This window comes from Polistes dominula, unplaced genomic scaffold, assembly GCF_049000335.1.
Source record: "Polistes dominula isolate Pdom_NZ unplaced genomic scaffold, Pdom_raw_medaka contig_25, whole genome shotgun sequence".
In the NCBI taxonomy this organism is placed as follows: Eukaryota; Metazoa; Arthropoda; class Insecta; order Hymenoptera; family Vespidae; genus Polistes; species Polistes dominula.
In genome coordinates, this window is record NW_028301094.1 from 2,556,405 (window position 1) to 2,575,104 (window position 18,700).

Sequence of the window (18,700 nt, forward strand, 5' to 3'; positions counted from 1 at the left end):
GACTACTGGAGATATTCAACCAATAGCGTGACAAGACCAAGCATATACATTTCTGATTGGCCAATAGTATAACCAATCAAAACGTATTATTCCGCATTTTGATAAATCGTATCAAATTTAAATCAAATAGTATTATAAAGTTCGTGAAGTATAAATTGGATTATAAACAAAAAATTAGGATCAATTTTCAAGTATATTTAGTAAGTTTTAAGATTTTTATAATAATAAAACAATATATTTGATGAATAAAACGTTAAAACAATAAAAATATGGGATGGATATAATGAATTATATATTTATTGATATGTTTTCTTCATTCAATTGTACGTAGACATATATTTATATAGTACATCGATGTGTGTACATTCATAATAATCATTTTACTAATCATCATAACTATTTTTTGTGTTTATAATATATACACTTTTATAATTTTTTCATTGTAGCACCCAATCTGTCGATTTTTTTTTTTTATCCAAAATACAACATATCCTATACAACATATTTTGTCTGTGAATTATTTTTCACTCATTGTAGCTAAAGATTAAATTTCAAAAATGACGAATTACGTTTTATCATTTGTCAGAGAAAAATAAATTTCAATTAACATTGAGTAATATGTAGAACGTATATATGATATCTAACATATTTATTTTCAATTTAAACATTATAGCTTCAATTATTGTACAACTTTTGTTACATAACTGGACGTCATTAATACATGTAATAATTAATAATAAAATAATAGATAAAAAGTATTGCAAAATGTTATAAAACACGTTTCAAGGTATACTGGAAAAAAATTCTGCTACAATTTGACCATGAGAGAATGAAAAGAAATAATAAAAATAAAATATTGTTTTAAATGTTTAGCATTACTTTATTTGTCTGCCATACTTTAGTCACCGAGCATATGATAGTGGTGCATCTTATTGTTAGGAAATACTTTCTTTAATTTACATCATTTGTAATTATAGAATATTGTAGGACATATTTCAACCATCTCCCTTTAATAAAATCCATTCGTATTAACCTAATAAAAGACTTTCTATTTTAATCTAATATTAGTCATTGTCTTGTGAACATTTGTTTTCATACTTGTCTTAATCATAAAGTGTGTATAGGATTTATATTAGATTATTTTAAGGACTAGGATTTAAGAAGTAAAGTACGAAGCAAACTTGTTGTTCCTCTTCCACCAGCCTAAGAAATCCTTTGATTTAGCTTACTAGAAGCATTCACCAAAAACATCCCACTCTGAAGAAGGAGTAGAAATATATTTTTTTTCTTCTTGTTTGTAATTTTTTTTTTTTTTTTTTTTTTTTTGTTAAAGAAAGGTACAGAGGAGAAAGACATTGGTGCATTTCAGGTACATCAGCTGCATAAGAAATGTAAATTAGTATTCAGACTTATTCCATTTCATCTCGTCCCCCTATTAGTTTGATATTTTTTGGTAATAATTATCTCCCAACGTAGATTCATATTTACTATTCTATTAAATAAAGTTCAAAAAGAATATTTTGTTTAGGGTAAATATATGAATAAGATAACGTATAATATAAATACTTGCGAGAATGATGTTATACATTGAAGATTAAAAATTAGATATACAGACATAGTGCAAGCATTAAATATCGCAGATGACTAAAGTATGGTTTCAAATAGACAACAAAAGTATCATTTTTGCGAGGTACACAAATATAGGTGTAAATATATCTACTTTATAACATTCAGAGAAAAATATAGTTCCTATCTATCGCTATATATGTTTCTGTCCGTGTATGTACGTATACTTGTATAATATGTATGTGTATATTAAATGTTTTATTTTTTTGTTATCATTTTTACCCTTATATTTACGTCATCGTTATGCATTTTTTTTTTTTTTTCAAAGTTTGGGACATCCAATTGCTTCGCTATAATAATCTTACTATACTTCTAGGAACAAGAAATAAAGTAACTGTCTTTCTTTTTCTTTTGAACTTCTTCATACACTCTCTCTATCTCTCTATTTTTTTTTTCTTTAACTTTTTCATACTTCTCTCTCTCTCTCTCTCTCTCTCTCTCTCTCTCTCTCTCTCCCCACTCACTCTCAAATAATCGATAATCGTACAATTTAACGATAATACTGATATAGGCTTTTTTTATATATATATATATATAATCATTTTTCAAAGGGGTTTTACACGGAACAGTTACAATATTTTTTTTTTTTTTTGTATTTTAACATTTGCATTTTGATTTACGCATAAACCAAATCACGAATCGAATGAAGAAATTGTTCTCTCTTTATTTTTCTTTGGATTTTTCTTTTCTTTTTCTTTTTTCTCTCTTTTAATAGTGGTTTTTGTTAATTTTTTTGTTTGTTTTATTTTTATTCCTTTTTTTTTTAACGTACGAATTATCATCTATATCATATATATATATATGTATATGTTATATTGACTAGTTATTACAGTACTACGGTAATCAAATGAAATTTTGAGCTCTACGATAATTACATAGAAATGAAATCAATGGATTACACTTCACGCTCAGCTTCACCCTGTCCGTAATTCGCCGTTTTATCGAATAGATTGGTTTAACTTAAAGAAGACAGCCTGTAACGACTGTAAGTAAGGTTTTTTTTAATAATTTTTGCCATTACTGTATATCTGTAACAAAAAATAACAATAAGTATTAATGATAGTCAATGAATTACAACGATTATTTGCAACAATTAACAAAAGTGCATTTACACAGATTTTTGATTTGTTCATTTACATAGAATTCGATACCAGGATCGTATTTCATGTAGGAAGCGAACAGTTAACTTTGAAATTCGACTAATGATACTGATAAGACACTTAAATTAAAGTTTGAAGTATCTGTTGATAAGTTACATGAGTAATTTATCAACTGTAACGAGTTAATTGCCAGATCAATTTTTGAACAAAACTCTGATAGTGAAACGAATATCTTTTTTTTTTTTTTTTTAATTCATAGTATTGTAATATATTATATAAAATATTTAAATTTAATAGTATGTTTTATGTATTTATTTTATTGGATAGTCAAATCAGTTACTTTTGCATCTCACGTAATATCTGATAAACAATGTATAAAAATAAATAATAAAAAACGAATATTATAATGTGGTTGAAAATTTTATAAAAAGATACTCGATGGTTTTACAAAATATTATACAAACGTGTGTGCTAAAAACAAACACAAAATTGTTACGTATAACATTTAATCGATTCGTTCGTTCTATTCGCCATATTTTAAAAATGCATCTCAACGTGCTCGTATAATAAAAAAAAAATATATATATATATATATATAAGAAAAGATTATAAATAAAATTATTTGTTTCTTTACATCATTTGAATGATCGAATAATTTTAGAAACATTGTTCACTCAAATTATATGAAGTTTTTTTAATTCAGTTATTTACAGTCACCAATAAAACTCATCCCACAACGTTATTGGTAAATTCGATAGGAACCCTTGTGTGTAATATTAAAACGTGTTAAAATAATGTAACATAAATTATCGAATTTCAAAAGTTTCCTTCGTTGATAGCTCATTATCAGTATACGATACCTTTACGTAAACGAAACAATGAGGATTAGAGAGACTTTTTAAACAATACCAGTTTAAAGTATGTACTAACACTCAAGTACATACATGCAAGGTATATACACGATGTGATGATGAAACAGTTACACACTCATACTCAAAGAAAGGACAGATAGACAGAAATACATACATACATATATATATCATCAACGAAGTAGGAACTTTTAAAGTAGTCCTTGCTTGCGTTATTATTGTTTCGTTGTCGGTATTCAGATAATATGCAGTTTTGTTGAAAATGTCACGTGGTTTAATACATAGTCCCCCGAGTTTTCATTATGAACTAGGAAAACAAATACTTTCGTATTCGCGAATGAAACTCACAGTTTACATACATACGTCGTTAATTTTCAAATACTTTCCTAATTGAAACATCTTCAATTATGTTCATTTGTTCTTTTTTAAAAAAAAAAAGACCTCACGTTAAATGAATACTTTAATCAACGAATTAAAATAATACCAGATTTGAAAATAAAAAATACGAGAGAAATTTCATATTTATTTTATTTTGTTTTGTTTTTGTGGTTTGTAGCAAACTGTAAATGTTGGATATTTTTTTGGTTATTTCAATAACGCGCGCGCGGATGAGATTTAACTGATATTTAAAAATAAAAACTTGTTTTTAAATAATACCATGTGTGTGTGTGTGTGTGTGTGATTTTATTTAAATTTATTTAATTTCAAACAATTTTTTATTCGTAAGAATCAAATAATGTATTCGTAGAAAATATTACAAAACTTTATGGTCTCTAAATAAAATCAATTTCAGCGAAATAATCAATTCGTTACGAATATGAAATAAAATGAAACGAGCATATAAGATAGAAATGAAATATCAGTTTAAAATACGAATGCATATGCGAGTCGAATAATTTCAAACCAACTATTTTAATATCGATGAAAAATAATAGATTATTTACAATTTCTAATATTAAGAGGAAAAAAAAACGTAAACAAAAATTCTATTTTAAATATTAATTAAATCAAATTCTATTGAATAACATCAAAAGATTAATCAAAAAAATAAAGAATTATGAAACTAGAGGAAATAATGTGTATATATTAGGTCTACCAGAAGATTCTGTCCATTCAAACAAACATTAGTTCAATATTTCGTCACTAGGGGTAAGGCCCCATTTCTTAAAATGGAATATACAAATTGCCACCATGTTGGTAAGAGTTTAAAAGTAATTCAATTAATTAATTGTTCAAATTAGGAATAATTCATTATTTTATTTTATTTTATTTTTAAAAATGGACAACATTTTCCGGTTGATCTAATACTACATGCTAATAGAATAAAAATATTAATTGATCGAACAATACCAAATGAAATTAATTAAATGCAGATAGAGAAATTGACAATGGCCCTTTTTTTTGTTGATGATCATCGTAATAATTATAATACTTCTTTTTTTTTACTTTGTTTTTTTATAGAAACGACAGATTCGAGTAAGACAGGGAAGAAACGTGAAAGAACGTGATTTGTTGTTTTTTTTTTTTTTTTTTAAATAATAATTATTGATGAATATTTATGAATTTAAAATTGTTCAGTGATTCGGGAACTTAGAAATTACCTAATGCCACCGTTGGAACCGTCTTCACGTCGATCCTTTTGATGTTATCAAAGATGTTATTATTGAGGTTGCCATTGTTCTCGTACGGAGCTGTCGACCATTTTTTTCCTCTCACCCCTACGAACTTTCCCCGTATCTCCCATCGTGGATTTTTCTTACCGCGAATTCCGAAATATCGGTAGGGAGATCGTTTATCAAATTGGTACAACGATAATCCGTTTCTTCTATCGTTCGTGTCGCCTGCTCGAATAAATATTTTCAAGAATGTGGGCCATATTCATCTATCTATTTCATATTTGATTCTTTTTTTTTTTTAATTTAATTCAATTTTTTATTTGTTTGTTTTTTTTTTTTTTTTTTTAATACATTTTTCTCTTTTTATTTAATTGTAACGATGAAAAAAATTCTAATTTCACTTTTTTTTTTATCTTTGCCCGTTTTTATTTTCTCTACGTTCAGACCGATTGAATTTATTTTTATTTTGTTTTTCACCGGATGAATTAATACAAAGATAATAGAAAATAGAAACAAAGTGCCAATCATCATACAGTTCGTTTCAAAAAAAAATGAAATCAACAAAATTTCAGAACGAGCCATGGTCATCGAGATTGTACTATTTATTTATTTATTTATTATTATTATTGACTTTTCATTTTTAATTTTATATTTTTAAAAAATTCTCATCTCTACTTCTTTACTTTCAATATAGTAATAATAATGAATAAAAATTTAAACAAAAACAAAAAAAAATTAACGTATCATCACCAAATTGTTTTGTCATCTTGAAAAAGAAATGACCAAAAAAAATTGTATTTCTTAATTATATTATTAATGAAAATATAATTTAAAAAATTCTCAAAGTTTACCTTGGAATTCCGTCGACGTTGATTTTCCATTGATTCCATAAAGTTGTACGACGTTACGTTTGCCTCTCACACTTTGAAAACCCAAGGGTACTCGCTTATTACCATCCTTTTTATTCTTCATACCTTGAAAACGCCTGGATTCTTCATTTTTCTCATAATCGATTGGATCAAAGAAGTAATCCACATAATTGCCATTTAAATCCTCGTTTAATTGATCATCCTACATTTTTTAGTTGAAATATAAATTAATTATATTATATTTATTATAATTATATTTATTATTTATATTTATTATTATCATAATATTATATATTATATTAGCTGACCCGGCAAACGTTGTTTTGCTATATAAATTATTACCTTATATCGCCATCTGTTAGAATCTTATCGAACTAACACGGATAATCATGACTCTTTGTTAATAAACAAATAATTTGCAATAAAATAATATTGCGATTATAAATTGATATATAAACTATGTTATCTTTCAAGTTGGATAAAACTGCACACAGTGTGCAAAATTTGATTAAAATCGGTTTTAGTAGTTTAGGAGTCCATTGCGGACAAACAACGTGACACGTAATTTATATATATATTAAGATAATAATAAATATAAATTGTAATAATTTTATTTTAATTTTATTTCATTTTATTATAATATTTTATTAATATTATATTAAGTATTATAAATTAATATATATTATAATAATATAAAATATATAATAAATATTATAAATTAAATATAATATTTAATTAATATTAAATATTATAATAACATTATATTAATATATTATCTAATTATATTATATTATTATTATTATATTTTTATAATAATTTAAATAATTTAGAGATTAAATAGGATTTACCTGGAAACTCATAATAGCTCGTTTTTCTAATTCCTCGATTATTTCATCGTAAAGTGACTTTTTTCCTCTCATACCCTGAAATCCCATGGGTGCTCTCTTTTCCCATTCCATTGAATATGCGTTCTTCTTCCCACGCATACCTTGAAATCCCATTGCCATTGCACGTTTCTCGTATTCTTCAGGATAGTCGAACAAGTAGGTTTGCTTACCCCTTGTACCTTGAAATCCCATTGATGATGCTCTTTTCTCGATCTCTTCCAATATCTATTCAAGAGTTGGTCGTTATTTTAAAATTCTTATCAGTTATCCTCATTTAACGTAACATTTACATAAATCGATAAATTGTCATTTGATGATTTGACACTTTTTTTTATTTGAAAAAATGTGTCAATCAATTTAATTAATAATTAATTCAATATATATATATATATATATATATATATATATATATATATATATATATATATATATATTTATACGCATGATCAAATAGTTCACAATAATTTAAAACAACGAGACACCATAATACTTTTTACATATTTCAAACACATACACGTATCAGATATTTTTTTCATTAATAATTTTCTTTTACGGTGATAAGTTTTTTTTCAAAGTAACGTTGAATGCAATAAAGCATTTATAACATTCCGTATCAAAAGAATAATTTAACAACGTTTCTCATTTCTCCAACGTAATTTCAACTTTCTTTGAGAATATTTTTATTTTTATTTTTATTTTTTTTTTTATTTATTTATCTTTAATGCTTTTAAATGATATCCATATAACTTTATTGTGTTGTATTTTTTAATTGTAATATTTTAATTATTTTGAAATATTTAAAGTATTTAAAACAAAAAATTAATTTATTTATTGTCTAACTTTTATTATACGTTTCAGTTATCGAACGTTTATTATTTTGCGATATTAAATTATTTTCAAATGTATTTTTTTAGATTTCTAATTACCGACGTTCATAACCACATGTCATTTCGAATTTTTAAACAAATAAATATTAATACGAGTAATATGTCATATTATTAGAGCAAATGATTAATTAACATTTTTACTTTTAAGTATATTTTAAACGTAATTCTTGCAAAACTAACAAATTTGTCATAATTTTGAATAATTTAATTTGAAATATATACTTGTAATGAATTGAATAGTTTCTAGTTTATGTTTAGAAACAATTTTTTCTAAAAAATAAAATAAAAATTCTCTTTCAATTCATACGACCCATATTTCAGTCACTGATAATGAAAAGAAAAAATTAATAGTATATTTAAAATAAATATTTAACAAAATTGTTTTCGCATAATTAAAAAAAATTGTAACACATTTATAAATTGTCGCAATACTCAAAGACTAAGCTCCTGATTTACGTAATAACATATTAATACATATATATATGTATGTGTACGTACTTCTTCAAGAGATTTCTTTCCTCTCATTCCTTGAAATCCCATTGGTGCACGTTTATAATATTCCTCTTCGGATATTGCTTTTTTTCCTCTCATACCTTGAAATCCCATAGGTGCTCGTTTTTCATAATTATCTTGATAATAAACATCCTCAAAATCGGGAATTAGGTAATCTTTTTTTCCTCTCATCCCTTGAAATCCCATGGGTGCACGTTTTTCAAATCCTTCTGGTTCTTGCAAGATATTGTCATCGTTTACGATTGAATCCTTTTTCCCACGCATACCCTGAATAAATTTTATAAGATTTCAATAAAAACAACAAACACAATTTTTATAATTAATTAACACCTTACGCGTTTTATAGAACAAATCATATTAAATCAACAATTGTTATTTGATAATTTATTAATCATTATTGTCACATGTCAACAATTGTTTTTCCCATTATTTATTTATCTATCATCTTAATAAATATAATTAATAAATATAATTAAAAAATGAAATTCGAATATTTGACGAAAATGATTAATGTTGCATAAAATTTAGTAACCAACTGATTATTGTTATTATTATTATTATTTGATTAATTAAATGAAATAATGAAAATTTTGTTTACCTGGAAGCCCATTGGTGCCCTCTTGGAAAAATCAGTGTGTTGAATAGATGTAAGATCTTTTTTACCACGCATACCTTGAAAACCCATTGGAGCACGTTTGAAAGAGAGTGCATCGTTCAACGATGAATCCTCAGCAAACGAAATGACAATCGATGCGACGAATAAAATCAACGAACCGATGAACATTCTGTAAAAATAAAAATAAAAATTTATCCTTCTTTATATCTACAGTTTTTACAACAATTTTTTTAATAATTTTAATAATTTTTAAGATCTTATTGCACGTAGGATCAATCCATCATTCAACTCACAAACTTTAAAAATTCTCATTCGTATAAAATAGTTACAAAACAGGTACAATTTGATATTTATATATTATTATTACATTTAAATAAATATTTATAATAATTTTATATTATTAATATTTTATTTATATAACTTACAACTGTATATGACTTAAATTTCAATTTTTGTTTTTTTTTGTTCTACATTCTTTGCAAGACTCGTTCTACTAATACGAATTGATCTATGAATCATCCTGTACATCGTTCAACATTTTTTTATCAGTAAAAAAACCTGTTAGTCCGTGAGACATGTTCTATGAAAAAAAACAAAAAAAAAAAAAAAAAAGAATAAAACATGCACGTGTCAATAAAAAAATGTCACCTAAAATTTGATCAAAATCGACAAATACCAAGCTGATATTAAATGTCAATGACCATGAACGAAACTTTGATCAATGCATGTATTGCACGTCGTAAGAATATTTGTCATCCTCTTTTTTTACACTTTTCACAAGATTGAAATAAATTGGACCAATGTCGAATGTCATTCAAGAAAATCTAACATTTACATGAAACCTGTATAAATTTGCTATTTTATTATACAAAATTTGATATACAATTAATATAAATCTTTTTATTAATCAAAAGAAAAAAGAAAAAAAACAACGAAACTCATTGAAATTGTGATTTATAAATAAAATGAATTAAATTTGCAAATAAGTTTGATATGATCTTGAAAAGGGATTAATTTGAAATGTAAAACCTGTATTCCCTCAAATCTTTCTATCAAAGCTCTCGGTTCGTATCCATGCAATTAAAAGGTTGACTCTTAACGCACCTTTTCTTTCACACACTCATTCCTTTTTTTTTGCGACGTATGAACCGATGTTTCGTTGATTGGATTCATTCGCTGAATTATTTCTATCCAACATAGTCGAACAAGATAATAATACTTTACGTAGGATTTAATGATGACTTCGCATTATTTACAAAAGAAGAAATAATAAAATTCATTTTCTTTTTTTCCCTCCCCTGTTAATTCTTGAAAAAGGTATAAAAAAACAAAAAAAAAACAGAAAAAGGAAATTATTGAGATTATCGGAAGAATGTGATTTTAACGAACACTGTTATTATAATAATATTATAGTTGTAATTTGTAGAAACCAGTAATGCTCAAACTAAACGCTGAGAATAGACGAGAGTTACACGTTGACCTCGTTATCCATTAATTAATTTATCGATGAACCAAACATACCACATTTCAATTGTCCTTCCATAGTGTAACTACAATGTTAGACAAGTTAATGATCTTTCTATTGTTTTAATTAACAAATGTGTTAACAAATTGTATTTAGTCGAATTTGAATACAATCAAGTTAACTGTGATTTATAAAATTATAATTGTAATTAATAATAATATTAATAATATATTATTAAAAAATGAATATTTTAATTTTATAAATCACAGTTAATATTAATATATAATAATTATTATATATTAATAATATGATATAATAAAATTATATAATAATTGTTATATATTAATTATATTAATTATATATATAATATAACAAATAATAATGTAATATAATATATAATAATAAAATATAAATATAATAATAGGTAATAAATAAATATAAAAATATATATGATATAACATATAATAAAATAATTTAATATATAATAAAATAATAATAAAAAAAAATAAAAAAAATATATAATATAATATGTACATGTGTATAAATAAAAATATAATAATAATAATAATAATTAATTATAAAAATAAATCATTAAAGAAAAATTAATATTTGTTTAATATAACAATTTATTTGTTATATTTCTTAAAGTTCTACTTTGTATATTTTTTATTGTTTCAAAATTTTATTCTCTGATCATTTAAATAATTTTGATTAACACTATTGATGATTACAAATCTCATGATATATATTACAAAATATTTATTATAAATAAAAGAGATAAAAAGCTCCTACACTTTCTACATAAAACAAATATTCTACTTGTATAGAATTATTTTTAGAATAAATTTAAAAACCAACTTTTCACCCAACCATTCACGTTTTTGTTCATAATGGTACAATGTAACAAGATAATCTTAGCGCACGTGCATCAAGCATAAAATCAAATCTCCTCGAGCGATAATTTACACAAAATGTAAGAATGTTTTATGTCACTTTAAACAGATCTCGTAATTTTGTTTTTCTTCTTCTTCTTTTTTCTTCTTCTACTTCTTTTTTCTTTATTTTTATTTTTTTATGGGATGTATCCATTATTCTTAAATTCTTGTTCATTTTTGTTAGTAATGGTCACAGATCAAAAATAATAAATCACGTTGATAAATGATCAGGAACAATTGTGAAATACTAAATTATTCAAAACGTTGAAATTACAGGCATTGGCATTTAAGTTCCTCTCATATTTCAACAATCTTTCTCTCTCACTCCCACACGTTGTTTTTTTTTTTGGTTATTTTTAAAAGAAATTTAATTTTCATTAAACATGCTACATTAATTATAGAAATAAATAACTCAAGTATTTATTTAATTCAAGAATCTTTTTTATATAATACATAATCTCGTTTTATATTTGCAAAAAAAGAAGAATAATTAATAATAAAGAATAATAAGAATCAAAAAAGAATAAATAATATAATTCATTTTCATTGTATTTGTATTATCAATTATATTTATAATTTTATTTAATGATAATAAAATAAATGTACAATTTGACGAATGATGAAAATGTTTAATGTTTCTTATATGTTTTTTAAAATACACTCCCCATTTGGCAACTTAATTTTTGTTAATAATTATAATCATTAATTATTATAATATTTTGTTTAGAATTTTTCATCAGTAATATTTAAATTTAATGTATATACATATATATGGTATGTAATATTTAATTCAGTGTATATATATTTTTAAACAATCCTATATATAGACGTTGAATTAATTAAATTATTAAAATAAATATTAATTAATTAAAGAAAAGTGTATTTTGTTACCTAAAATCACTCTGTGTATCGTTTTCCTCAAAATCTTTCGTTAAACTAGCACGTTGTCCTTTCTAAAAGTCAATGAACATTTCTTCTTTATTAGTTGTTGTTGTTGTTATGACTTTTCGAAGGATACGTTATATATTACGTACATAATATTCCAGATAAATAGTATTACCTTATATGGAAAGTCATATAAACAACATTGAATAGAAATACTTTTAGTTTATCGTTTGATTTCGAACGGGATGGTGTTTAGAACGAACTATTACGTGCTTTTCAATTACAATATACATTTATTTGAATTAATTAACTAATTAATTATGGTAAATTGAATACTCTCGTATTTTTTACTAATATTTAGGATTGTTTAAATCAAAAGTATATTTGTTTTAATATTTTTATCTAATAAAATATATAATAATACTATATTATAATATTATATTATAATATTATATTATTATATTAATTAATATTATATTATAATATTGTATTATAATATTATTATATAATATTATTTAATTATAATATAATACAAAAAAATACTATAAAGTATATTTGAATTAATTAACAAATTAATAAAAGGTAAATCATATTCTCACATATTTTATTAATATTTATGATTGTTTAAACCAAAAGTATTTTTTTTTTTAATATTTTTATCTAATAAAATATCAGATAGAATTTTTTTTACAATATTCAAAGTACATTAATAAATGTATAATTTAATTAAAAAATGTATTTTTTATATTATTCTTAATTTAACAAATTATTTTGTCCAAGTTTTAAATCACTTTGATTTTTATTTAATACCATAACATACATATATTTAATAAATAAGCAAATAATACATAAAATCACAATCTACGAATAATCGAGTCATTAAAAATATCAAACGTATATTTGCACTTTAAAAAAAAATTTCAAATAACTAAAGAAAAAGAGAGAGAGAGAGAGAGAGAGAAAGAGAGTTCTTAAACACATTGCCGGTTAGGTGAATATTCATCCGATATTTGGTATTCGTTCTTGGAATTATTTTTAGGTACGACTAAATTTTCCCATGTAAAATTTAATCATAGACAAAGTTTACGTAAGGGTCGTATAGCCAGCTTGTTGCAAGCTTTACGAAGACGAGAAGAACCAAGAGAGAAAGAGAAAGAGTGAGTGAGGGGTGGTGGTGGGGGAAAGAAGGTTGCTTATGTTGCTCGTGTAGAATAAACGAAGCGAAAATGAGAGCAATAGAAAGAGAGAGAGAGAGAGCAGAAGAGTGAGTGTGAGAGAGAGAGATATATAGAAGAAAAAAAAAGGATAACTTCGATATTCTATCGAAGAAGAGAAAGAGAGAGAGAGAGAGAGGGTGATAGTTAAAGAGGAGGATTAAAGGGGGGTGAAATGGGGAGTCGATTGATAGCATCCCGGTGGCATTACACCACCGTCACAGAAGTGATGCTTGTGATGAAAGAGAGAGAAGGGGGAAAGAGAGGTGGGAGAGAGAGAGAGAGAGAGAGAGAGAGAGAGAGCTTATGTTTCTCTCCACGGGCCGGTCGTTCGTGTAATCGTTCTGAAAGACAGTTTGTCCGAGAGACTCTTCTTCGTTCTTAAAGTCGACGATCCAGGATTTTCTACCTAACCAATAAAGAATTACTATACTCCATTTTCTTTCGTTTATATCTTTCTTTTTTCTTTTTCTTTTAAAAATTGTTTTCTTTCTTTTTTTTTTTTCTTTTTTTCAATTTCTTACAGCTTCCGTTTTCTTACAATATTTGCCATTTTTAATAATTCAAATGCAAATTGAAATACGTGTTTTATTTTTTTCTTCTATTTTTCTATTTTTTTTTTTTTTTTAATTAAGTATCACTCTTTTTATTCTCGTTTATTCTCTTTTTATTTTTTTTTTTATTTTTTTTTTAGTATATTTTTTATTTGTTTGATCAAATAATTTGGAGTATCGTAAATTTGTATAACATTTCGTGTGTTTTTTTAGAAAAATGTATAAATAAGGTTAATTATAATAAAATAATACTTTTATATAATATATTGTATTATATATACGTTATAAAAATATTACTTATATATATAATAATTATAATAATAAATTGAATTTATTAATTAATGGTACTTATACGTATTAACGCCACCGCAGCAAAAATTCCGCTAATGCGCCAATAAAGAGCAATCTTATTGTTCACACACAACAATCTTGTTGTTTGCACACAGTAACCGTCAGAATTGTTCAGGGTTGCGTCATTTTTTAGTGCTACGAAAATGCGTATTTGGAGAAAATAAAACCAATAGAGAATAGACAAAGAAAATAGAGACTGTTTTGAATCTATGTTAAATTCTATATCGGCCCATTTTCCACCGAAATCCGATTGACTACTTTTTATAAATAAAATGTTTTGAATTTTGAAAGTGTTTTGATTTTAAATAAAATTTTTTACTCTATGATTTGTCGCAACAATTTAAGGTGTAGATTGGCGCATTAGCGGAATTTTTGTTGCAGTGTCGTTAATACGTAAGAAACCTAATTAATTTTAAATATAACTTATATTTTATATAATTAATATATAATAGTACTTATATAATATTAATAATTAAAGAAATATTAATTAAATCTATTAATTGATTATTAATCATATTTTCTATAATTAATATATAATAATACTATTATAATTAATAACTAATCATAACTAATTATATAATCAATATATAACATATATTATATAATATCATATATTAAAAAGTATTATATATAGAAATGGTTAGAAAAATTAATTAATAAAATAATTATACCTTTTATATATATATATACCTGACTGACCAAATAGGACAATATCGCTAAATTTTAAACACGCTCACTACAATCATCGAATCGCAAAGGTCAAAAAGAAAATATTTAGATACTCGGGGATGAATCCACCCACAGCTTGTAATACTTTTCTATTTTTGTTTTCTTTTTATATTTCTTTCTTATTCTTTTTTTCAAACTCAACGCATCTCTCAAGAGAAATACGATCCATCCCTCGCGAGAGATATTCGGATAGGAAAAGGGTTAAAGGTTCGGCAATATTTCAGAGATTTTTTACAAACGTCAAGGAACAAAACAAAAATAAACAAAAAAATAAAAACATAGTAAATAAAAGAAGTAGTAGAAGAAGAATAAGAAATAATCCATTCATGCGAGTACAAGGTACAGTTGTTTTTACCATTGTTCTGCAAGTTTTGTACCGGTATTTACCTTGCGTGTGTAAATTAGAACGATTCATGTAAAACGATAGTATGGAAGTAGGCTTTTTTTTTTTTACACAATACGAGCTTCCTCGAATTCACCCACGCTTATTAGAAAAGAAAAATATTTAACTATGACATGCCTAACTCGTCTCGACAAAAAAAAATGGTGTCGAGTTCGATCTTATTTTCATTTGTTTTTAATTTTAATTTTTAAATTTTTTAAATTTTCATTTTCATTTTTTCTTCCTTTTCTTGTTTTTTGTTTTTTTGTTGTTTTCAACGAACCATTACTTTGAACGACGACATGTTTAACTCGTCTTGAAAACAAATGATGCCGAGTTTGATATTTTTTTGCATTTGTTTTTAATTTTTTTAATTTTTATTATTTTCATTTTCATTTTTTCTTTCTTTACTTTTTTTTTTTTTTTTTTTTTTTTCAATGAACTAGCGTCAGATATTTGCTCTCTTTCTCTCTCTGGAAAAAATAATTTCCCTTCTTCGATCCAATATTTCTATAAAAAGAAAACAAAATGTCAATCGATCATAGCTCGAAAATATTAATTTATCTAATAAAGTTTTTTTTTTTTTTTCTATAACAATTCAAAGTTTTACGAAATGATCAAAGTTCAATCTCGTTTTAATATTTCGATTAAGTAGATTTTTAATCTACTGTATAAATTTGATTATATATATATATATATATATATATATATATATATATATATATATATATATATTATATTATTATATATTATATAAATTTAATCTACTACTCTATAAATTTTTTTTATTTTAATCTTAATTACACTATTACAGCAGATATTTTAACGTTTATCTCAAATTTTCTTATCAAAGTAAAACACATTAAGCGAAAGAATCTTCTTTACTCTTTGCAAGAAAAGTTCATTGATATCAAGCACATAAAAAAAAATTGCAAATCTTTCTTGTAGATATAATCGTTTATAAGATTTACATTTGAACATTTTATTAATCATTTTAATCTACGTAATTATATATTCATATCTTTTTAATAATTTCAATGAAAAGATCGTTAGTTTCTTTCATCGTTTTTATTTTCCTTTAAATTTACATTTTATCTAATATAAAAAAAAAAAAATAAAAAATAAAAATCATAATCAACATATGATACATACATAATTAATAATTTAAAATTTAATTATACGTCTATATTCAACTAATGTCTTTTTTTTTTAATTAATTATATTTAAATTAAAATATTAAAAAAAAGAATAGAAAATATTAATAATTTAATGTTAAATTAATTTTTGATAATATTAATAATCTTACATATCAAATGAAATTGTATTTTAAATAAATATTGTATATTTTATACATAAATTATATTTTTTAATAAATAAATATTAATATATAAAAATATGTTAATAAAAATATATAATACATAAAATATATATAATGTTATATAATATTATATAAAATATATATATATACATTTATTATACATATTTATATAAATATATTTTATTCTTTTTATTTATTTTGTTTTCAAAGAAAGAAAAAAATCATTTATTCATTCATTCTCTTTCCACCTTTTTATCTTATAAAAGAAGACGAATAATTGAAATCGTTAAATTCAAACATAATTCAATTACGAAAAGATTCCTTTTGTCCTTGTGACAAGAAAGAATCTCGTTTAAGGGTTGACAGAATAAAAAGGGGTGTGATTTTATATTACGATATAAAGCAAAGTTAGATGTGTTAGGAAGACGTTGATAAATACATTTGTGACTCAGTTAGGTTCTCACAAGTAAACTATGTGAGTATGTCGTGTGTTATAACAGCATACATTGAATAGCGATGATAGTTTAGACCAAATGAAATTTACAGAACATCTGAAACGTTGTTAGAGGTCTTTCCCTAAGATGGAATTCGCGAGTATGCAATTTCGGCATCTTGTCTTCTTGATATTATACGCCAACGCACAAACGTTTATACATACGTGATACTCGTTTCAAATAAACAAACAAATATACATTTATACGTGTACACGTGTGTATTCAATTAATAAGATGAAAATTTAATGAAAAAAATTAAATAGAGTGAAAGAGAGAGAGAGAGAGAGAAATACGAGAAACTTAAATAGATGATTTAAATTTCATAATTTACCTTTTCAGACCCTGTGCATACTGTTATGTACATAATACTTTATGTACATTTATATTTATTATACAAATATTTATCAGAATTTTTCCTTGATGTTACAAATTTTGAGTAAAAACCATATATCCATTGAAATTTACATTTACAAATTATAAATAAATTAATTAAAAATTATATTTTGCTTTCATTTACACGAATATTCAATTATATAGAATTTAATATTATATATTTAATGTAATATTAAAATTTTTTATTTAATATTAAATATATATTATATTATTTTTATATTATATATATTTATATATAATTTTTCTATGTTTTTATTTAATTAATATTATTATAAATTCATATTATAATATAATATAATTGTTAATACTATTTGCATATTTGCAATAACACAAAACAAATACTATTTCTAGTGAAACAATAATTTAAATATTATACATATAATAATAAATTTTAATATAAAAATAATTTTATTAATAATAAAAATAATATAATAATTAATTTATATAATTTAATTTATTATATTTTTAATTTATTAATTATTTTAATTTATTATATTATATTTTATAATTTACTTTATTACAATGTATTTATTATATTAATTATATAATAAATATAATAATTATTATTATTATTATTATAAATTTATATTATAATATAATAAAATTGTTAATACTATTTGCATATTTGCAATAATATAAAACAAATACTATTTCTATTAAAACAATAATTAAAAAGTATAATATTAAATATAATATTAAATTTTAATAGAAAAATAATTTTAATAATAATAAAAATAATAATTAATTTATATTAAATATATAATAAAATAAATTAATTTTTCCAAACTTACATAACAAAAATTTTAAAATATATATATATATATATATATATATATATATATATAATATTAAATTTTAATATAAAAATAATTTGTGCTAAACGAAGTAAAATTCGAATCTGATGTGGTTTACCATTAATTATAATATGAAATAAATTTAAAAAAAATAATTATTTCTATATTCTTATAGATTATAATATATGACAATGTATCACGAA

General features: G+C 23.2%; 1 protein-coding gene across 2 annotated transcripts in view; it reads right to left on the reverse strand.

Moving 5' to 3' along the window:
- Positions 1-279: 279 nt before the first annotated feature.
- Tk (tachykinin) overlaps positions 280-18,700 on the reverse strand; it is a 61,420-nt gene continuing 42,999 nt past the window's right edge. Inside the window, exons 2-7 of one of the 2 annotated variants that reach the window (XM_015315872.2) lie at positions 8,966-9,152; positions 8,353-8,634; positions 6,929-7,192; positions 6,063-6,282; positions 5,197-5,436; positions 280-2,654 (exon numbers count right to left, since the gene is read on the reverse strand). In XM_015315872.2, coding sequence (XP_015171358.2) covers positions 2,644-2,654; positions 5,197-5,436; positions 6,063-6,282; positions 6,929-7,192; positions 8,353-8,634; positions 8,966-9,151 — 1,203 coding nt within the window. In that variant the 5' untranslated portion in view covers position 9,152 and the 3' untranslated portion in view covers positions 280-2,643. The remainder of the gene's footprint in view (positions 2,655-5,196; positions 5,437-6,062; positions 6,283-6,928; positions 7,193-8,352; positions 8,635-8,965; positions 9,153-18,700) is intronic. The other variant, XM_089176416.1, reaches the window with a different exon arrangement.